Source organism: Photinus pyralis, unplaced genomic scaffold (assembly GCF_008802855.1).
Source record: "Photinus pyralis isolate 1611_PpyrPB1 unplaced genomic scaffold, Ppyr1.3 Ppyr1.4_LG2, whole genome shotgun sequence".
In the NCBI taxonomy this organism is placed as follows: domain Eukaryota; kingdom Metazoa; phylum Arthropoda; class Insecta; order Coleoptera; family Lampyridae; genus Photinus; species Photinus pyralis.
This window is the reverse complement of record NW_022170403.1, coordinates 26,112,910-26,131,722: the sequence shown is the minus strand read 5'-3', so window position 1 is coordinate 26,131,722 and position 18,813 is coordinate 26,112,910. Positions and strand designations below refer to the sequence as shown.

At 36.3% G+C, this 18,813-nt stretch overlaps 2 protein-coding genes across 3 annotated transcripts; one reads left to right on the top strand and one right to left on the bottom strand.

Annotated features, from left to right (window-relative positions):
* Window positions 1-5,221: 5,221 nt before the first annotated feature.
* Window positions 5,222-14,875, top strand: LOC116163266 (phenoloxidase-activating factor 3-like). 2 transcript variants are annotated; one of them, XM_031477135.1, is made up of 5 exons: window positions 5,222-5,381; window positions 5,430-5,651; window positions 13,579-13,984; window positions 14,037-14,332; window positions 14,389-14,875. In XM_031477135.1, exons 1-5 carry the CDS (start codon window positions 5,345-5,347, stop codon window positions 14,709-14,711), a joined length of 1,284 nt encoding a protein of 427 aa, XP_031332995.1. In that variant the 5' UTR covers window positions 5,222-5,344; the 3' UTR covers window positions 14,712-14,875. The 2 variants fall into 2 exon arrangements, with proteins under 2 accessions (XP_031332995.1, XP_031332996.1); XM_031477136.1 differs by having other exon boundaries at window positions 5,224-5,381; window positions 5,436-5,651.
* LOC116163262 (tubulin polyglutamylase ttll6-like) lies at window positions 14,867-16,970 on the bottom strand. Its single transcript, XM_031477128.1, has one exon. It carries the CDS (start codon window positions 16,821-16,823, stop codon window positions 14,877-14,879), a length of 1,947 nt encoding a protein of 648 aa, XP_031332988.1. The 5' UTR covers window positions 16,824-16,970; the 3' UTR covers window positions 14,867-14,876.
* Window positions 16,971-18,813: the final 1,843 nt, after the last annotated feature.

Sequence of the window (18,813 nt, the reverse complement as noted above, 5' to 3'; positions counted from 1 at the left end):
CATTCGGCCACATCCGGAAAGCGCCGCTTGGGATCACATTTTACGTCAAACTGTTTGTTGCAATATATATGTAAAATAAACTAAAATGATAGGAATTGTAGTGGTTTTAAATAGGTATGTGTTGGTTATTCAGAACAAAGTGTAGTGTAATTACTTGCGGACAACAAGAATTACGAATTCTTTCGCCATCAAAAGTACAAAAGTTGTTCAACAGCTGAAGCAATGTGTGAGGTTGCAGTTCACCATGGAAACTGGTAACTCTCCAAGCAGTGGATAAAAGCCGTTAACGGTCAATTGCAGTTCTATTGCTGAAAATCTCTCCCCGACGTACTCCGCGTGAAACGAGTGAAAGGATCTGCATAAGAACAAAACGTACCTCTTCAAAAGGAGCATAGTCGATTTATCCCAAGAACTACACCAAAAGACCTTATTCAGAAAAATGAAAAAAAAAAGGTTTACGCCTTAAGGCGCATTTTCTATAAATTGAGCAGTACTTCCGGGAAAGTGATATAATGAACTATTTATTTACACTTTGCGCATGCGCACACATGGGTGTGCGGACAAATCGCGCGCGGATAATTCGGGGAAATACTCTCAAACAAAATTGGAGCTGGCGGCTCTTCTTTTAAGTTAATGCTGGAAAATCGCGGAACTAAAATGAACGGTTATTGACTTTTCTTGATTTTTTGAGCAAATTTAATTAATTTACTTGATCAATTATTTCATAAACCAATCTCAACATCATGCATTACTTCATCATTGAATAAAAAATTTTATTCAATGACTTCGCTGAGGCAAAATTATGTTCTGTTTATCTCAGGGGAAGAGCGGGAGAGGATGGAGCGCTCTAAATTCAAGAGTTTTATACGATTTTTTCGATTTTTGATTTTACGTTAATTCCATTCTTATTATTATTATTACAACCGCACTCATGATGTTCAAAATATGCGATACGTTGGTCTTTACTAAAAGAATCTGTGGTTAAAACATGAAAGAAAGATCTCCATAAATAAGAAAGTTTACATTGCGCAGAATGCGCATGCGCACATTAATCGTCAAGATTTTTCTTGGTTGAGGTGCCGGAGCTATTCGCTACCGAATGCAAAGAGAGCAAACTAAATATCTGAAAACTGTAGGAGTACTTAAGACCTCGGACGAACGGAAAAAATGGTCATAACAGCGCCTTCCAAAGGCACATAGGTATTTATTTGCCAGATCATCAACATCATCTTATGTGCAAATAATTTAATGCTCGAACGGTATGATTTTTCGTGTCGTGTAAGGACTCTTCCTTGAATCCGTACAGGTGTCGATTCTTCATGCAAAGTGTTTTTCCCTCGGTTTTTCCTTTTCTCCTTCTTCTGGTTAATTAAATTGGGTGTTAGTAGTTCTTCTTAGGTAATTATATTAATATGCCTCGGCTACTCGTCGGTTAATAACCTGGCCTCAAACATAAGGGGTAAAAGATTAATAATAGTCACTACTCTTTATTAACTGTGAATTAGTTCTTGTTTTTCTATCGCCTTTACTGTAAGAGAACACATTTTAATAAATGGTAGGAAATATTCAAACTGTATTTATAATCGTGTGCGAAACTAAATTAATATCAAATGAGTCACCGTTAGGTGCTAAAAGAAAATTATTTATATTTTTACAAATACTAGGTGCCTACAATAACAATAAAACGAACTGCAATACGTCAATAGTTTAAGAATGTCTAGGCATGAGTCGAAAATGTTACGAACAATTATTATTGGTGTCCGAAAAACACTCTCTTAATGCAACTACAACGGAACAAACTACGGTACAAAGCCATGCGCTTTTGTGGATGCTTCAATGTGGATGGTCTGGATCTGGCCCCAGAACTCAGATACAGTTGGACGTATTCAGACCTACCGAAATTTAAGCGTGGCTTGTTGTTGATTCGATGTGGTAATGGAATTGACTTCCCAGGTGGGTTTTGCATGGACCGGTCACGAAACAAACGCGCTGTAGTGGAAATTCTTGAGTACCTCGTTCTCAAAGTGCTGCTGGATCTTTCGTCCGAGCGGTGCGACAGCTTTTATGGAGATGATACTTGGTTCTCTGTATAAGTTTCGTTCTTCTAAGTATCGCAACTCATATTTCGACCAATTCCACGAAATCCCAGTCGCAATCTTGTCGGTGAATATGAACCTACCCACTTGACAAGCAATGTTAAAAAAACGTTTGGTACGTTAAACGAATGTTGCATTTTGAAACAACTCAAGTAAACAAAACATCAACGTTATACCAACGATACTTGAATGGCTATTCTTTCTAAACCGTGGATACTACGTTTTTGTAATGTTAAAAATTGTAACCTTTTGGACTTGCATCGCTGGAACGGGACATTATTACGTTAAAATAACATTCAGAAGGCTAACGTTATACCAATATTACTTTGACAACGTTTTTATGCAAAACCTTGTTGCGATGTCATTATAATGTTAAGTAATGTGATGTTATTAGCGTATGTTGACGGAACCATACATAACTACGTTAGTTCAACTTTTAAAAGCTTAACATTACAACAACGACATTTTGGTACTGTTAAGTTGCACAGTTACAGTAACGTTCTTGTAATATTAAAAATGTGCCTTTGGGCATTGCGCAACGAAAAAAATAGCTGGTCGGTGACTCATCACTCGGTTTATCTTCATTTGCAGTTTAACATGCTTGTTGAATGTTGGTTTTCTGTGAATTGAGTGATGTGATTCAAAATAAGTGGAGGATAGTTTGAATTAAGTGCTTAAAAATTGTGGAGTTTTTTGGGGTAGACATTGGCGATTGTGGTTTTTTTCATCAAGGATGAACGACAACGACTTCAACAAATAAGCTGAATAAGCTATCCATTTACGGCGATTTTTACGTGTTGAATTTCTCTTTGTATTTTCCACCTTGTACGCTCATCTTTTTATTTTAAATCAAGCAGTTCTACCAGGGCTCCTCCTAGGCGTTAGCAGTATGTAAAAGTAAGTAAAGGACGAAAATTATTTTATGGATGTATAACTTTACTTTTTTAGAATCTTCAACAATGTCTTTTTCACCAAAACATGACGCGTTCGTCTTAAAGGAACATTGTCGAAGTGCAAGTCTACAGGATGGAACATGGACGTATTCAATTCAGTCCTGTCGCCAGCAATTCTATCAAGAATTTTCTGATATGCAACGTTTTTCTACAAGGTATTTTCCATTTACAAATACTCCATGATGCCGAACAACAGTTTTACGATGATCGATTAATTAGCAGAGGATTGTGGTCACCACGTTCTCCAGATCTAAGCCCGCTAGATTTTCTTTCTGATTGTGAAATACAATATTTTTTTAAATCGTCTGCACATCACTGAGGAGCTTCAAAATGCAATCGAAGAGGAACTAATGAACATTACACTAGTAATGTTAGAATGAATTTTCGATGATATGAAAATATGTGTGTAACTGTGCATTCTTTATAATGGTGGGACATTTTTAACAATTTTGTGAAGTGATTGATGTGAATGAAATAATTTTTTATACATTAAATTTCTGGTAAAAAATTATTTGAATTATTTTGAATTTGAATTTTTTTACATTGTGCACTTTAGTATCAAAGTGCAAAAATGTTTATTAAAGTACACGATCTGTGACAATACTAAATTACGTTTATGTCATACTTGTACTTTGACGGCCGGTATTATAAAGCCAGACTTAACTTTGTTGTCAGCTAACGGTGTTGTTAAGGCATTCCTTAAGAACACTGTTAGGTTACAACATAGTAAATATGACTTTAATAATACCAACCGTCAATGTATAAGGATTATATAAACGTAATTTAGTATTGGTTAATAAACATTTTTGTACCACGTTTATACAACATAAGAGAGTTACATCGCATTGGCTTTTGTTTCAAACGTTCAATTAACGTTAAATGCTGATGTTATGAAGTGTTATATGATGTAACGTTTGCTAAACGTAGGTATTTAGACGTTACAGAGAAACGTTCTTGAAGGCGGACATTAGCAGTCGCGGTGACGTTAATGGTACTTATACGCTAACGTTACAAGTCACCATTAAACGTTTATTAAACGCTAATGTTGCACAATTTTGTCATGTGGGTAGACATCCCTAGATGTCTAAAAAAGCCGTGTCCGTGTCTCCAACTAATCACCCCATATGAATCAAAGGAACTTCTCGCATTCCCAGCGTTTCAATAAATTGAAGCGATAAGATGCTTGGAATTACATTGCTCCAGAGTTAATACTGAAATAAATTACGTGGATCGTGACGATGTTTTTGACTGCACGAGGTTCGGCTCGATAAAAAATTGTGTACATGTTCAAGAATATGCTCGGCTTGTGGCTCAGTGTTGTTGTACCTCGGGTCGATAATGAGGACCACCCGGCTGGTGCAGAACCATCAGAAACATATCATTGAGAGAAGAAAAATGCGGTGTTCAAAATTGCTAACCAGTTTAAGCATGAGAATGGCCAGAAAGAGAACGATCGCGTTGGATCTTTTTCACCAATAAATAAGTTTATCGCGTAGCTCCATCATATAGGGCAGGGCATATAGCAAGAAATCAGCAAAATACGAAGGAATTTGATTATGACATTACTAAAGCAAGGTATTCGCCACATATATCGCATTGTGTTACCGAGAAAAAAGTCAACTTTCTGTAACTAGTTACGACCCAACAGTGAAAAGATCGTTTTCAAAAATATGGCCGTTTTTATAAAGTCAATAATAAACGTTGTCTCAAACGCAAACGCTTCCGTAGTTATCTCAAATGTTGATAATACTCGTACTATGGATAAAGAATTGAGCGACTTACAAATAAATTGCGCAAGATACAATTTCGTGGCCAATATTTGTTTCACGTTTAGTGTCGTCACTTCATTTACATGTGGTTCTTGTCCATTAATTTGGATAGGTAAAACAGTTCAAATCTCATTAAATCAAAAATTAAATTATAAAGTATTGAGCTGTATTCAAAGTTATTAATCACGCTTTATTCAATGGTAATACCCTAGTGTATGTAAGGTTCATATGATTTAACGTGGTGTCATATTGTGTAACGCGTCCCCTAAAAGGTGTCATCTAGCAAATATGCAGTGAATCCTGTGAATCCCAATTTTATGGCAGTATGAAAAACTTCATATAGATCAAAGAAGTAGGTAAAAAAACTACCCACACAATGTTTGCGTTCGTTTAAATCATCTCATTCTACTGGAATCCCCCACATCTTCTTTATATAAAAACAAGAACACCGCGCCAATCTCACCATTAGAAAATATTGTGTGGTGTCAATCTTATCGTGGTAATTTAAATTTAAATAGCACTCGCTATGACGAATCTCAATTTCATTCGAGTAGTCTTGTTGGGTGAGTTAACTGGAACTACTAAAGAACCGTAACCGTCTTTTCGTTCTCTTTTAGTATCAGTAAGTTCGGCAGTTAGTGCAGCTCACGTCGCTATTAATTGCATACCTTTGGTTAAATGTCCACAATTACTTCACCTAGTACAAACAGATCGAGATTCTACCGAAACTATTAAAATTCTTCGAAGTTCGCATTGTGGTTACAATGGTAGGGAACCCAAAGTGTGGTGCATCCAAGTGTACCCAGCTTGTAAAACACCAAACGGCAAATCCGGTAAGTGCTGTACTTATATTAAGTAATTAGAACGTAATTACTGGCACACGCGAGACATACCTATACGTGATTCATTTTTTATTAACGTAAGAAGAAGGTGAAGGTCTGCTTCCATACAAATATTGCAAGGTATTTGGAAAATGTAAATAAACGAATAAATTTTTGTTATTATATCTACCTAGGTAACCCGTTGCTAAAGTCGTTTCAATCTGAAATGTCGAGACCTTGCTGAATGCTGTTTAGCTCTAACAGATAGGTATTGTATATTCTCACGCAAGAGTGTGACTAAGTCATTAGCTTATTACGTATCAATTACCATAAAACAAAGTGTTACCACTTACGACAAATTGACAAAAGTCAATAACGATCAAGAATCTTTTCATCCTTGAAAAGTGCAGAGGACATATACTCCGATACATGGCTATGAAGTATAAGACAATTAATGCCTGTAACTATTTACATAATATTTAGATTTATCCTCGTGCTGATTGGTATCTAATAATAGCAAATAATAAATTTAATTTTGTAAATTGCTCTGTTCATATTAGCGTAATCAATACATCCGAACATATAGGCGTTTAAGGGTAAATTATAATACAATTTTAGAGTGCAATAAGATTTATTCGTGGGGTCTGATTATTTATAGGTAATATTTATCCTGAAGGGGTAAAATAAAGACTCGCCACATCCAAATTTATTCAGTTTAGTATTCGGAAGATTCCTATCTGCAGTCAAGTTTAAAGGAAAGCAAATATTACGTATTACTTGCCTATGTCAAAATTGTATTTTAATAACTGATTGGAATGTTTACAACGCCTAATAATTACATGATTATCCAACTCGTATGTGCATATGTTCAGAGTTCCATAAAAACTTCAAAACACTATAACGATAACCAATTACTCCATCGAATTCACTATACGCATATTCCACCAAAAAACAGTCCCGTTCAATGGCTCTGTATAAAAAAAAAACAATTAAATCCTAATAGGTTTTTAAAAAAGTGAACAACATACATGCAAAAAACGGTTCAGCAGGGATATTTTTTAAGAAAATTTATAGCATAATATTCATCATGCACTAAATCTCTTTTGCAATAATTGGATAGAATGGGGTGGAAAAAGTAGGTAAGTGACAAGATAAAATGAAAATCGGTGTGCATATTAGAACTTAGGCCCCATGGGATTAGCCTAATATTAAATTGTAATTTCGAAGCGTAAATATTACAGCAAATATCGTAGTCAAATTGTGTAAGAAATAAAGATCTCGCTTTTCAAACATTACCTAGTCGAGAAATCAGTATATACAAAATAATGACATACAATTTAAATCTATTTTTGTAATGAAATCTACATACAAGCGTAACGCAAGCATGATAAAATGGACGTAAATTTCCCATTCAAAGCGAATCAGACATACTTAAATCTAAACCACTAATGATGTAATTAAATAAATTACACACCACAAAATTACTATGCATATTAATCAACAAAAATTTATTTTAACACAAAGTAGGTACGTGACGCGTTACGTGGTTGGTTCTGACCCTGTGGTGTGGTATCGGTAAGACAATGAATTAGCTCGGTTTTTGAACAATATTTAGCAATGTCTCAGGATGCACTGAATCATATGTACCTAGAACGGAGATTGGGATACTAATAAATTATTCTCCTTGTTTTCGAAAAAGAATGCCCTCCCATTATCATAATAGTGGGTATTGGGTAATCGAGACTCGAGAATAGAAACAAGAGCAAGTGTATTATACAACAGCATTAGCCTCCGGAAGTTGCGAATGCAATACTAACGAACGACCCCTAAAAAACTCAGCACCTTTTTTTACGAGTGCCCATAAGCCCATTCTCGAAATACCGTTCTCAATATATTCGCGTTTGTTGTACTGACGATTCCCCAGCCCCACGAGTAGCCCTTTCCAACACTTAGATTCTCCAAACATCCCCATTGCTTGACATCACCGACAGATACGTCTTGTCCAGAACATTCAATGCCAGAACTTCCACTTCCCATTTCCTTCGACGACTACTTCTTCCGATATTCACATTTAAACAGCTGATAGTTTCGTCTAGATATGTGTAGCAAATTTGGTTTAAATCGGTTCGACCGTTTAGCCGGAATAGAGATTTTGACACACTTGCTCCAAAATCTCCCCATCTCTGCTTTTGGCGATTCAGAGCTAGCAACGTACCTTTTTTTTACTGCGCCAAAAGCCGTAAATTGAAAGCAATTATTGTATTTCTGGATATTAGTCAAAAAATGTATAGAATCTGGCCTTTTTCCGGAAACCAAGGAATGTGGCTCTGGTGGCGGTACCAATGGCATCAATTTCACTTGACCACTGGCGCAATATAATCCCGGGACTTCAGTTTTAAACTGAAAAGCCTTGCAATGTGCTGGACCTACAAAGTTCATTGATCTAATAGCAACTATTTACTGTAAACTATAATCGATTGCTACGTTATAATTAAATGCAGCTCGATAGGCATTAAAGGGGACATTTCTGCGTTCGTATCGATTTCGTTTTCGTTTCGCGCTTCGCTTTGCTCGTCAACTTACTCGTATATATGTTTGGCTTGTAGGATTACGAATTCTGCGACCTAAGTTGGTACCATGTTGGTACGTCTAATTAGTAGCATCTTGAAAAAACTAAAATTCAACTGAAAATAGAAATTGACATCCCTTATGGTGTTTCTGTATAACTATGTATACCACGTGTTTTGTCTATCAACACTTACCAAAAATGAATATTAGGTATGTAGTGTACGTAACCCCCAGGTTCTATGCAAACTTCACACTACAAGAACACGGGAATAAAGTCAACCCGGCAACGTTTAAAAATGGCCACCCGAATGACTATTCCCTCCAAAATTAAACAAGAGCCCACTCAAATTTGAAAAGTGGCACGTGATCAAACATCTAAAGCAAGACCCCCTTACGTTAGTTGTAAACAACGCTATGACCTGAAGCACATTAGAGAAAGAACGTAAAATAAAACACTCAAATTGTGAAAAGTTTGTTTAATAATGATCGTAATTATTATGATTGTGAAAGCCCGGAAATTTAGTTGATGTACATTAATATAAACAAAGCAAGCAAAGCCAAAAGTTGTCGTTATCTCCAAAAGTAACTGCTAAGGGTAAAAAGAGCACGACGTAAGAAAAACCTCGCAGTTTGATTAATACAGTCCAAAAGTTAATTAACAAAATATTTTGTAAAAGTTTATAATAAATAAATAAATAAAAAATTAATAAATAAGTTTTTGGGAACAATGGTCAGGTAGGAGCAGGTACCTAAATTCTGAGAAAGGGTTAAGAGTACAGGATGTGACTCATCTTTGGTGCAATAGTTCTTTTGGTAAAAACAATATGGAAATTTACATGGCCTTGTAGGCCGAGTTGTAGGCAAATTGAACCAAAAACAAGATACGTGGAATTACGAATCGTAACTCATTTATCGCACACAAATTCTAAACTGAAGAGTTTTGATTAGCGTAATCTCGCCCCCGCAAGATAGGTAGCGTCGCCCCTCGTTCGGGGTTTCGAGCCTACAGTAGAATGTCGAAGACAATCACGGAATTGGATGTCGTAGCTCAATTTGGACTACAGTTTTTTACCACTCCCGTTACTGCTTCATTCACGGAGAAAGTTGTTAGTTACAAACAACAAGTCAGTACATACATCAAACGAATCGGTAATTTCCACATATTAAAATAAAATGATTAAGACTTATATGAATGTTACTTCACGGACAAGACCAAGTAATCAACATCAATAAACATAAATTAAGCAAGCATTACACCAAAAATGTAAGCAATGCAAACAATAGCATAACGGTATTTAACATGTCATTCTGCATTGCGGTTAAATCAATTAAATCTCAAAATCAAAGATTGAAACACACAAAAAATACAAAATGCGGCATACAAAACACAAATACGATATAAAGAAATGCAAAAATTACTACCTGCATTAAATAACACAAAATACCAACAAACATTTATGGAGCGACGCGTTCACGACCGCCATTCAAGACAAGATGCCAAACGTAACCCTTGTTCGTGCCACAGCCGTCTATAATTACAAGCCGTGCTGAGAATTATGGCAACACTGCATGGTAGGCCGATTTCCTAATTCATTTGGTTGTATTTTATATGTGTTTTGGGTGTAATATTCCAATTTACCTGTTTTAACAGAGCGAGATTGCGACAATTTGTGTTACTCCGTACGGAATGAACAGAAGTTATTATTCAGCGATTTACTGTCCTTTTGCCGAAATGAAGTGCTCAAGCGTGTGCTTCACCTCGACCTGTTTCGACAGAAGTTCACCAATTTCGGAGATCTCGATGGAAAACACATTATGATGCAGTTACCAATTTACAGCGTTCCGAATTTTAAAGTCAAATAAAAATGTTATTATCCATTTTTGTAAATAAATAATATATATGCACAATTGTAAGCTGCCTAAGTATCTTTCTTCTATATTAAAACTGCCAAGGCAAAACACAGGAGAGAGGAAAATGCCATTTTTCAAGACCAACAAGACGCCATTAAAACTAAATCGGCCCACCGATTGACTTTCGAACAACGTTGCCAAACTTCTCAGCATGGCTTGTAATTATAGACGGCTGTGTTCGTGCTTTCTAGGTGGCGCAGGCAGCTTTTCTCCACCTAGAAATTGCATGGTTGCCAACTCTCAAAAATGTATGTATCGTCGTAAGTTGTATATACAGGGTGGAACCTCTCAGGTATTAAAACTTTTAATATAGAAGGCGTGATTGCGGTAAAATATCCTCGAAACTTCTCAAAAAACTCACTGAAATCTGGATAAACTATCCCATCGAATTGACAGCACACTATGAAATGAATAAATTAATTTTTTTTACGGATATATGCCGATCCATGTAGCTGTGAACATAATTGCCGTCGCACCGTCAAACGCGCGATGATAATCGTTTTCTCCAATTTTCCAATTTTTTGCGCAATTTTCTTAGTTTTTTTTGCCGTAAGAACCTTCTACAATGTATTAGAAAACTTAAAAAAAAAGATGAATGAAATCGGTAAACTTGTTCTAAAGTTATTGCGTGACCAGAAGAAACAGGGGTTCATTTTTATATATAGAGATTACGTTTGACGTTTGGATGGTTTCAATCACATTAACAAATTCGAACCACGCATACTCGATCAAACATAATGAATTGTTTTGTAAACGAATATTTACTTTGACGAAGAAAACTATTTGCAAGGCATTAAATAAAGAATATTCTCGAGGGCGACGTGTTAAAGTTATGCCCTTAATACATAAATAACTATTATATACTCATATGGTTTTAACAGAGAATTTTTTGCATTTTTTTACGTCGTGACCACGTACATCGGATGCATTTTTACTAAAGAATACGTTGCATGTATTTTTAAAAACAGTACATCGGTGGATCGTTGTTACCGCTGATTTATTCCTGGCGTTTCCATGCGATTCTCTTCGCACTCGCACAGCCTCAGCGCGACCGACGAATTCCATCACTGAAAAAAATTTGATTTGGTCTTGAGCAGCTTGACCCGACTTTGTTTTTTTAGACAAATAGCTACGGTACTATATGCGTATGTTGTTCCACTTTGCCAAGAGTTCCTCACTAGTAAAACGTGAATCAAAGTCCAATTCCGACATTTTTTTCCAGGCACTTTGACGTTGAATTTGGTTGCAGTATTTTTCATTGCTTGCACCCCATAACATTGGATGAAACTCGACGCAACCGATTAATTTAAAAATGTCATCGTCTGACCATTCGGCAGTCACTTTTGGTTCCACTTGACGTTTTTTCACTGGTATACTGGCATTTCCAATCGTTTCAGTCACCGCAATTTGAGTCACATCGTCAGAATACCACTCGTAATCAAAATCATTAATTTCCATTGAATTTCGTATCGCCTTTGAAAAATCTCGTTTTCTACAATGGGACATACGCTCGGTTTCGACGGCTGCGCCGCCTCACCTCACACACTCGACGGACTTCATACCGATTTTTTTATATAGAAACCTTCCCGGGCATACGTCCAACTATTCCAATTTTTCTTTTTTGGATATCGTTTCATTCCCAAGCAAATTAAGTGATATGGTTTCAGACAACCTGCGTATACAAAAAGGGTTGTTATTTAGTTGTGCATGACAATGTTCGCTAAACACAGGATCCTTTTTCTTCAAATCTAAAATTTCTAAAAGTCCCTTCTGTGCAATATTCTTTAATTAAATTTATATTTCTGTTCAAGGAGGTATGTGGCAAGTTCAAATTCAGATCATTTGTCTCGACTAGTTTATTTTTGTTTAATACTTCATCAAAGCAATCCAACACCAACACCGACGAATGACAACTTTGGCTACAACGATCCTGGGTTCGAATCCCAGGTAACGCATGGCTGTTTGTGATTGTATAGTGGGTTGAGTGGGAAGAGTAGCAAATTGCTAACACTCCGCCCACTAAAAATAAAGGCAATAAAATAAAAAAAAATAAGTCAGCGTTTTCAACAGCAATCCGATGTACTGTTTTTAAAAATACATCCGACGTATTCTTAGTAAAAATACATCCGATGTACGTGTAGTCACAGTGTTTTTTTTTATCGCAGCAAATTTGATCTAATGTAGAAAATTGTTATCGCAACTTAACTTTTGCCCTCGTTACTTTGAGATATTCGGAGTGGAGGACACTCCAGGTTAGATCACCCAACCAGCTGATTTTTTGTATGCAGCTTAGTAAATGTTTGTATAATCAAATTGTCATAGTCTCTTTATACCTCTATCGAGAATGTTCACAGAGGAAAACTTGGCCGTCTCGTCGAACCCAACCTACTCACAAACATTCAGCGTGTTACATTTGGGGAGTGCCTTCGTATTGTTCCCGTATTCCGCGCTTCCATTTTCCAAAACGTCAAGATATGTAGGCCGCTATTTAGTCCCGTCCACATCGCAATCCGCTCTCCTAAAACTTGCATAAAATTTAGGTCAATGTCCCGTGAAATTATGCAAAGGTCAGTCCCAGTTTGTTGTAGTGTTTTTGGTGACATATTTCTTTATTTCATTATGTATTTCTTATAGCTGGTTTGATCTTCTCGTCGTTTCTCTTGATGCTTTATGATAAACCTACCTATCCTTACATGGATAACATATTTATTATGCGATAACAAATAGAATAGGCGATATGCGACTTAATTATTCACAATTTATGAAAGAATTACTTGACTTGTTTATATTTATTTTAATGATTTAATATTAATATTAAAAATGTAGATACGCATGTAAATATGTTAATTCGCTGGTTAATTCAAACAAATATGGTCATTGCACACGTGAGGTTAAATCATGTATAATGCACAATAATTAATAAAATATCTACATATTTAATCATTTGATTTATTTAAAGTTCATGACTTGATAAATTAACCATATAAATTTTCATGTATTTTCAATTTTCGAGGTTGCCTACTGAATTTTTTGAATTTTTCAAAATTTTTAGATTTTTCTAATCTTTGAATTTTTTATGAATTTTTTAAAGGTCTTTTTCATTTTGTTTCTTTGAATTTGTTTTTCTTATTATTTTCATGCTGTTTCCAGTTGTTACAACTTTTAAACATATTGTGACTTGTCAAATTTTTGTGAATGAAACGAAACGAAGCAATTTTCTTAATTTAATTCAAAATACTATACACTAATCGATAGAAGATATTCCTGTTGGCACGCTTCGTATCGATTGGGAATTGTTACAAACAAATTCATTGGTTTCAAAAAATGATATATTATCCTATTTCTCCTTGGACTCTGGTGGTTCTTAACTTTTGCAGCTCTTTGATAGTATAATATATGATATTTGACACTGCTTGTAAATTGCGCTAATTGGAATGAATCATTTCTAATTCATTTGCAGGACGTTGTATGGATGCTTCAAAATGCGAGGTGCTGCAAGATTTAATTGCGAGCGAAGACGATTTGTCCAATGTAGTGAAGTACATGAAAAACGCCAAGTGTAAGGCGGCTAGTTTTGACAGTGGCAGCGAGCCAGTATGTTGCCCCCCCGATAGTGACATACGAATTAATGAAAAGCCCAAAGTTCTCCCCGACCCTGAGCGAGAGGAATGCGGTCATCAACTCAATTCGAAAGTCATTGGGGGCAAAAGTACAGACTTAGATGAATTTCCTTGGGCCGCACTGATTCAGTATCAATGGAAATCCGTGTACAGCACTAATTGTGGCGGTACTTTAATTAGTAGAAGATACGTTGTAACTGCTGCCCATTGTGTGGATAGGGCGGCTATTAGAACCGTAGGCAACATGTAAGTATGCATACTCAAATGCCGTTCGGGTTGAAATTTTTGACTATTTCAGTGCAAATGTTATTCTTGGAGAATATGACACAAGAAACGAAACAGACTGTGTACATTTCCACGGCAGGCAGTGGTGCGCTGATCCACGTTTAGTCGTTCCTGTACAAGAAATTATTATTCACCCTCATTGGAACCAAAAACCTCCTGCTACGGTCGACGGCGACATTGCACTTGTGCGACTAGCTTATGACGTTCGATTTACTGACTACATCCAACCAATTTGCTTACCAGCAGCATCGACTTTGTTTCAAGATGGGACACAATTATTTGTTACTGGATGGGGCCAAACTGAAACAGGTAAGGTTGATATACAAAATTAGACAATGGGACGATTTAAACGCGACTGCTTGTAGATGACGCTAGTTTCGTTAAACTGAAAACATTACTACCTGTGGCAAATAAAGCGGAGTGTGTTCGTAAATATAAACAAGATAAGAGACTATCAGTAGGTGACGGAATGATATGTGTGGGCGGTGAAGCAGGAAGAGACAGTTGTTCAGGAGATTCCGGCGGTCCCTTGATGTATCCATCTATAAAATTGGGAGTGCCTACGTGGTATTTGACAGGGGTTGTTTCATTTGGTCCTAATCAACCATGTGGGATTAAGGGCTACCCCGGTCTGTACACTCACGTATCAAAATATGTCGAGTGGATACAAGAAACTGTTCAAACGTGACCGCAAATGTACATTCTGAAACCAACATCACAAAAGTGAAGGTAAACCTTTACAAAAACATGGAGAGAGAATTGGAGAGTGATATAATTTATTAACTAAAATGTTATTTTGTTTATTAATTGGTGTTACTTATTGGGCAATTAAATTGACATCTAATTATTGAAGCTAGGAGTGCGATGTTTTATGCACTGTGCGTATCACCTCAGTTTTCATTAGTCCACCTGCTGACGGTGCAATATTTGAATACATTATCTCCTTAGTTTTGATTCCTTCTATAAAGTCCGCGATCGCCGGCCCATCCCTGTTATCCAAAGCACTCGCTCTTTGCGCTGTTCGCGGCTTGGCGAACATTTGGTACTTTTGTTCATCATTTGATCTCAAAACTCCGTTTCTTTTCAAAGAAAAATATATCTGCTCTGTTAAACAAGTACTTCGTACTAGGAAGTCTCTCTGAGCTAGTCGCTGCAATCTTTCCCTTTCTTCTGCTTCCTGAATTATTTGGGGTTGGAAGGAACTTCGGATTGAGAATGGTATTGGACGAATGCTTTGTTTGCTGGGCGATAACCTCGGGCTATCTGATCGTGATTTTGGAACCGATTTTACTGGTGATACACGTTTGGATGCTTCCAGTTTTGCCTTGAGTACTATTTCATCACGTAACGCCGTTTGTGCAGATTCGCGTGCTCTGCTACACACGGTGTCGCTGTACAGCGATCCCTGACCTTGATTAAAGAGCTTTCCGTACTGACACTCTGAATGGGCTGTTGGATAAACCAAACGAAAATCTCCTTTATATTCCATCTCGTGTTTATAATGCTGTGTGAAACTCCTTTGGTCACTAGAATTGTCCTTAACTACACCGTGCAGCAATCGTTCCCGAATCTTCTTTTTATCTTCTCTGATCACTCTCCTCTTGTCACATTGTCCTAAATTAAGCATATTAAACATATCCTTTAGCAGCGTTTCCTTAACCTCACAGTCTAAATCGGTATCTGTGTGGAAACTTGGGGAGTGATTAACTTCCAATACTTGGGGATTGAGGTGATTGTCCAATATGACATCGATTCCTAACAACTCACAGCAGGCCGGTATAATGTCGTGGTTTGGGAAACAGGCAATGTAACTATGTTTAAGTACGGGCCACGCACAAATTATTGTTTTAATAATGACATCGTCAATTTTATGCCACAACTTATCGACATCTTGCGCCATTTCCTGCAGATACCCTCTCAGCCAAGATAATTTCCTCTTACTTCCAACCTGGGTGTCAAAATTGAACGTCCGGCTATGCTTATTAACTGCATAGTTGGTGAGATGCATAAATACATTTGTCATGTTAACATTACTCGGTTCTTTATATCTGCTCGTCGCAAATCTACACAACCCTTCTTTATATACATATATTCTTAGAGGATCGCATGAGGTAATCAAAGTATATACCCTTAAGTCAAATTTAAATCCATCTATAAGAAAAGGACGCGAGATATATACTTGGCAGACCATTTTGTCCGTTGGCTTTATGTCTTTTAAAGTTTTGGTAAGATATATTCCTCTCCCTTGACAACCGGCGTCGGGTTTCAAAATGTACGTTTTGTTCTTCTTCAATCTACTGTACGCTAGGGCCTCTCCCAAATCGGCCGGTAAGCACCACGATTGTGGAAAAAAATTATACTCCTTTGGGAAAAGGCGTTGCATTCTATTTAAATTTCGAGCCAACAGATCTTTCCTGCATATTTCTAACATTCCAGGAAAGTGATTGATGCGCTGGTAACGTTTCATTTCTTTGCACCGTTCAATTGATATGGACAGATCGGTCCAATTGAAATTCCAATTGTCGTTATCCGCCACCTCCTGAAATGCGAATTTTGCAGCAATCCTCCTGACCACATCGTATCTGCAGTTTGTTAAACACACAGACACTTTCCGTTTTTTTCGCTTCTTTACCGTAGGAGTCAGTTGAGCGATTTCCTTTTTAAAATTTTTGTTAAGTGCATCATTCTGATTGATATCTGGAAATCGTAATTTAGAAGACTTGTCCGAATACGCTGAACTATCTGATCCGTCAGTACCATCTTGAAACGGTAAACTTGATCTTGAATTATCGCCGTGCATAACTTGTTTAACGAAATTAGGGATACTTACATTAGATGTCTTTTTATATATAAAAAAGAGAATTTCTCATTTTGATTAAGGGAATAATGATGGAATTGAGTATGATGTGACAGAACGACGTAAGTGATTTATTGTCATTATGACATTGCACGTAGCTACTATTTGTACACCTGATGTAACTACTAACATAAAATAATGTCATTTTAAAAGAATAAATTATTTTGTTGTTGCATACTTTTAAACCTCAATTGTCGTCCATATAACCTTGACCTGTTAAGAATCCATAATGAGACAAAAATGAATACGGTACCGACGTACCCACAAAAGTCTCAAGTTCAACTACAAAACCAAATACTTGAACGAACATTTCACTGATTAATGGAAATGGATAGTTATCCATGTATCATCTAAAATTAATGTGCCAAATAGAAAGGAACACCTGGCGGAATCTATGTCGTGTAGGTGTGGTACTGTAATGCGTAAAACATGGTCAAGCAAGAATAGACAGGATAAATACTAACAAGCGTCATCACTGATAAAAGAAAACAAGGGCGTAGAATAAAAGAAATTGGTAAAAAGGTCGAATATGCAAACCCTTCTTCGCCGAGGAACCATTTGAGTGTTACAAATAGTATCTTCTTCATTCATTCCAATCTGCGACTATTAATATTAGATTCATCAGTACTACAACACAACCTATGCTATATGTACCTACCAATCTACAAGAAAAAGGCCTAGTTGGACATGTTCTTTTACTTTTTTAAAGGAACTTTTCAAAATTCTTCTAATTTAATAAAATTGGAAATATTGATGATATACAATTGAACTAAAGTGCGTGGTTTATATCCCTCCTGATGATACAGCAAGTACCTAACTGTGATTTAAGACGCTCTTTAATTCTATGGTGCGTTGTAATACGGGCCCTTAACATAAAATACGTTCCCATCCGGAAGAAAAGATGAAACTTTCATGCATGCAGCTTTCATACACCGGGTGGTGCACGGTAAGTAGGAACATAGGGATTCAACATGGGAAATTAGTTTTATGCAATATCCTGCCCTCCTGTACATTTTACAGAAAAAACTGTAGAGTTTAAAGTTGTTCAGAATTAAAAGGTGCATACAAAAATGTTTTATTAAGCTTTTGGTATACCCGCAAATTTAAAAATAAATTTCATTTCTGTTATTAGTAGCAATAGCCATGCTTTTGTTGTTTTATGAATTGCTACTAAACACCGAAATGTTGAAATTTATTTTTAAATTAATTTACCACAGTTCCTGGTGACTACGGCAAACAAATTTATTTTTCTGTGTGGTATTATGCAAGTAATGAGCGAGAACACAAATAAGTTGAAGAAGAGGTAAGGGTTCCACATACTAAAAATGAATATTGTTGATTGTACTAATTAATAAATAACTTCATTTCTGTAGCTTGTAGTCTGTTTTTTTTGTGATTCGTTCAGCGCCCAACTCTCTCTCTCTCTCTCTCTCTCTCTCTCTACCGTAGGTCAATATTGGTCTGTAACGTTATTGGCTTATTGGTGTAAGTAGATTTCATATTAACTACCTATTTCTAATTAACTGTTACAGTACCTACCGAGATTTTATGTGACTTTTGAGACAACTTTCAGAATGACAAAATAAAGGTTTACACAAGTTTATAGCTTATTATCTTTCATTCCGAGGTGAGACACTAATATGACTGGACTATTTATTAAATGCCAATAACAATATTATGTAAGGGAGGACCAATCTGAAATGTAAGATCATAAGGAACAATAAATAAAGTAAAAAATGTAGTTTAATCTAATAAGAAAACAACAAGAACTGTTCTAAGGACCATTATATTTATATAATAAACCAAAGAGTATCCGATACTCTTTGTAATAAACAATCAAACTTTACCTAGCTCCATGTAAGGATCTGGTAAATACCTATGACGACACTGTTCCACTCTGATAAACAAGGAAAACAAAGGGCCGCTAAGTATA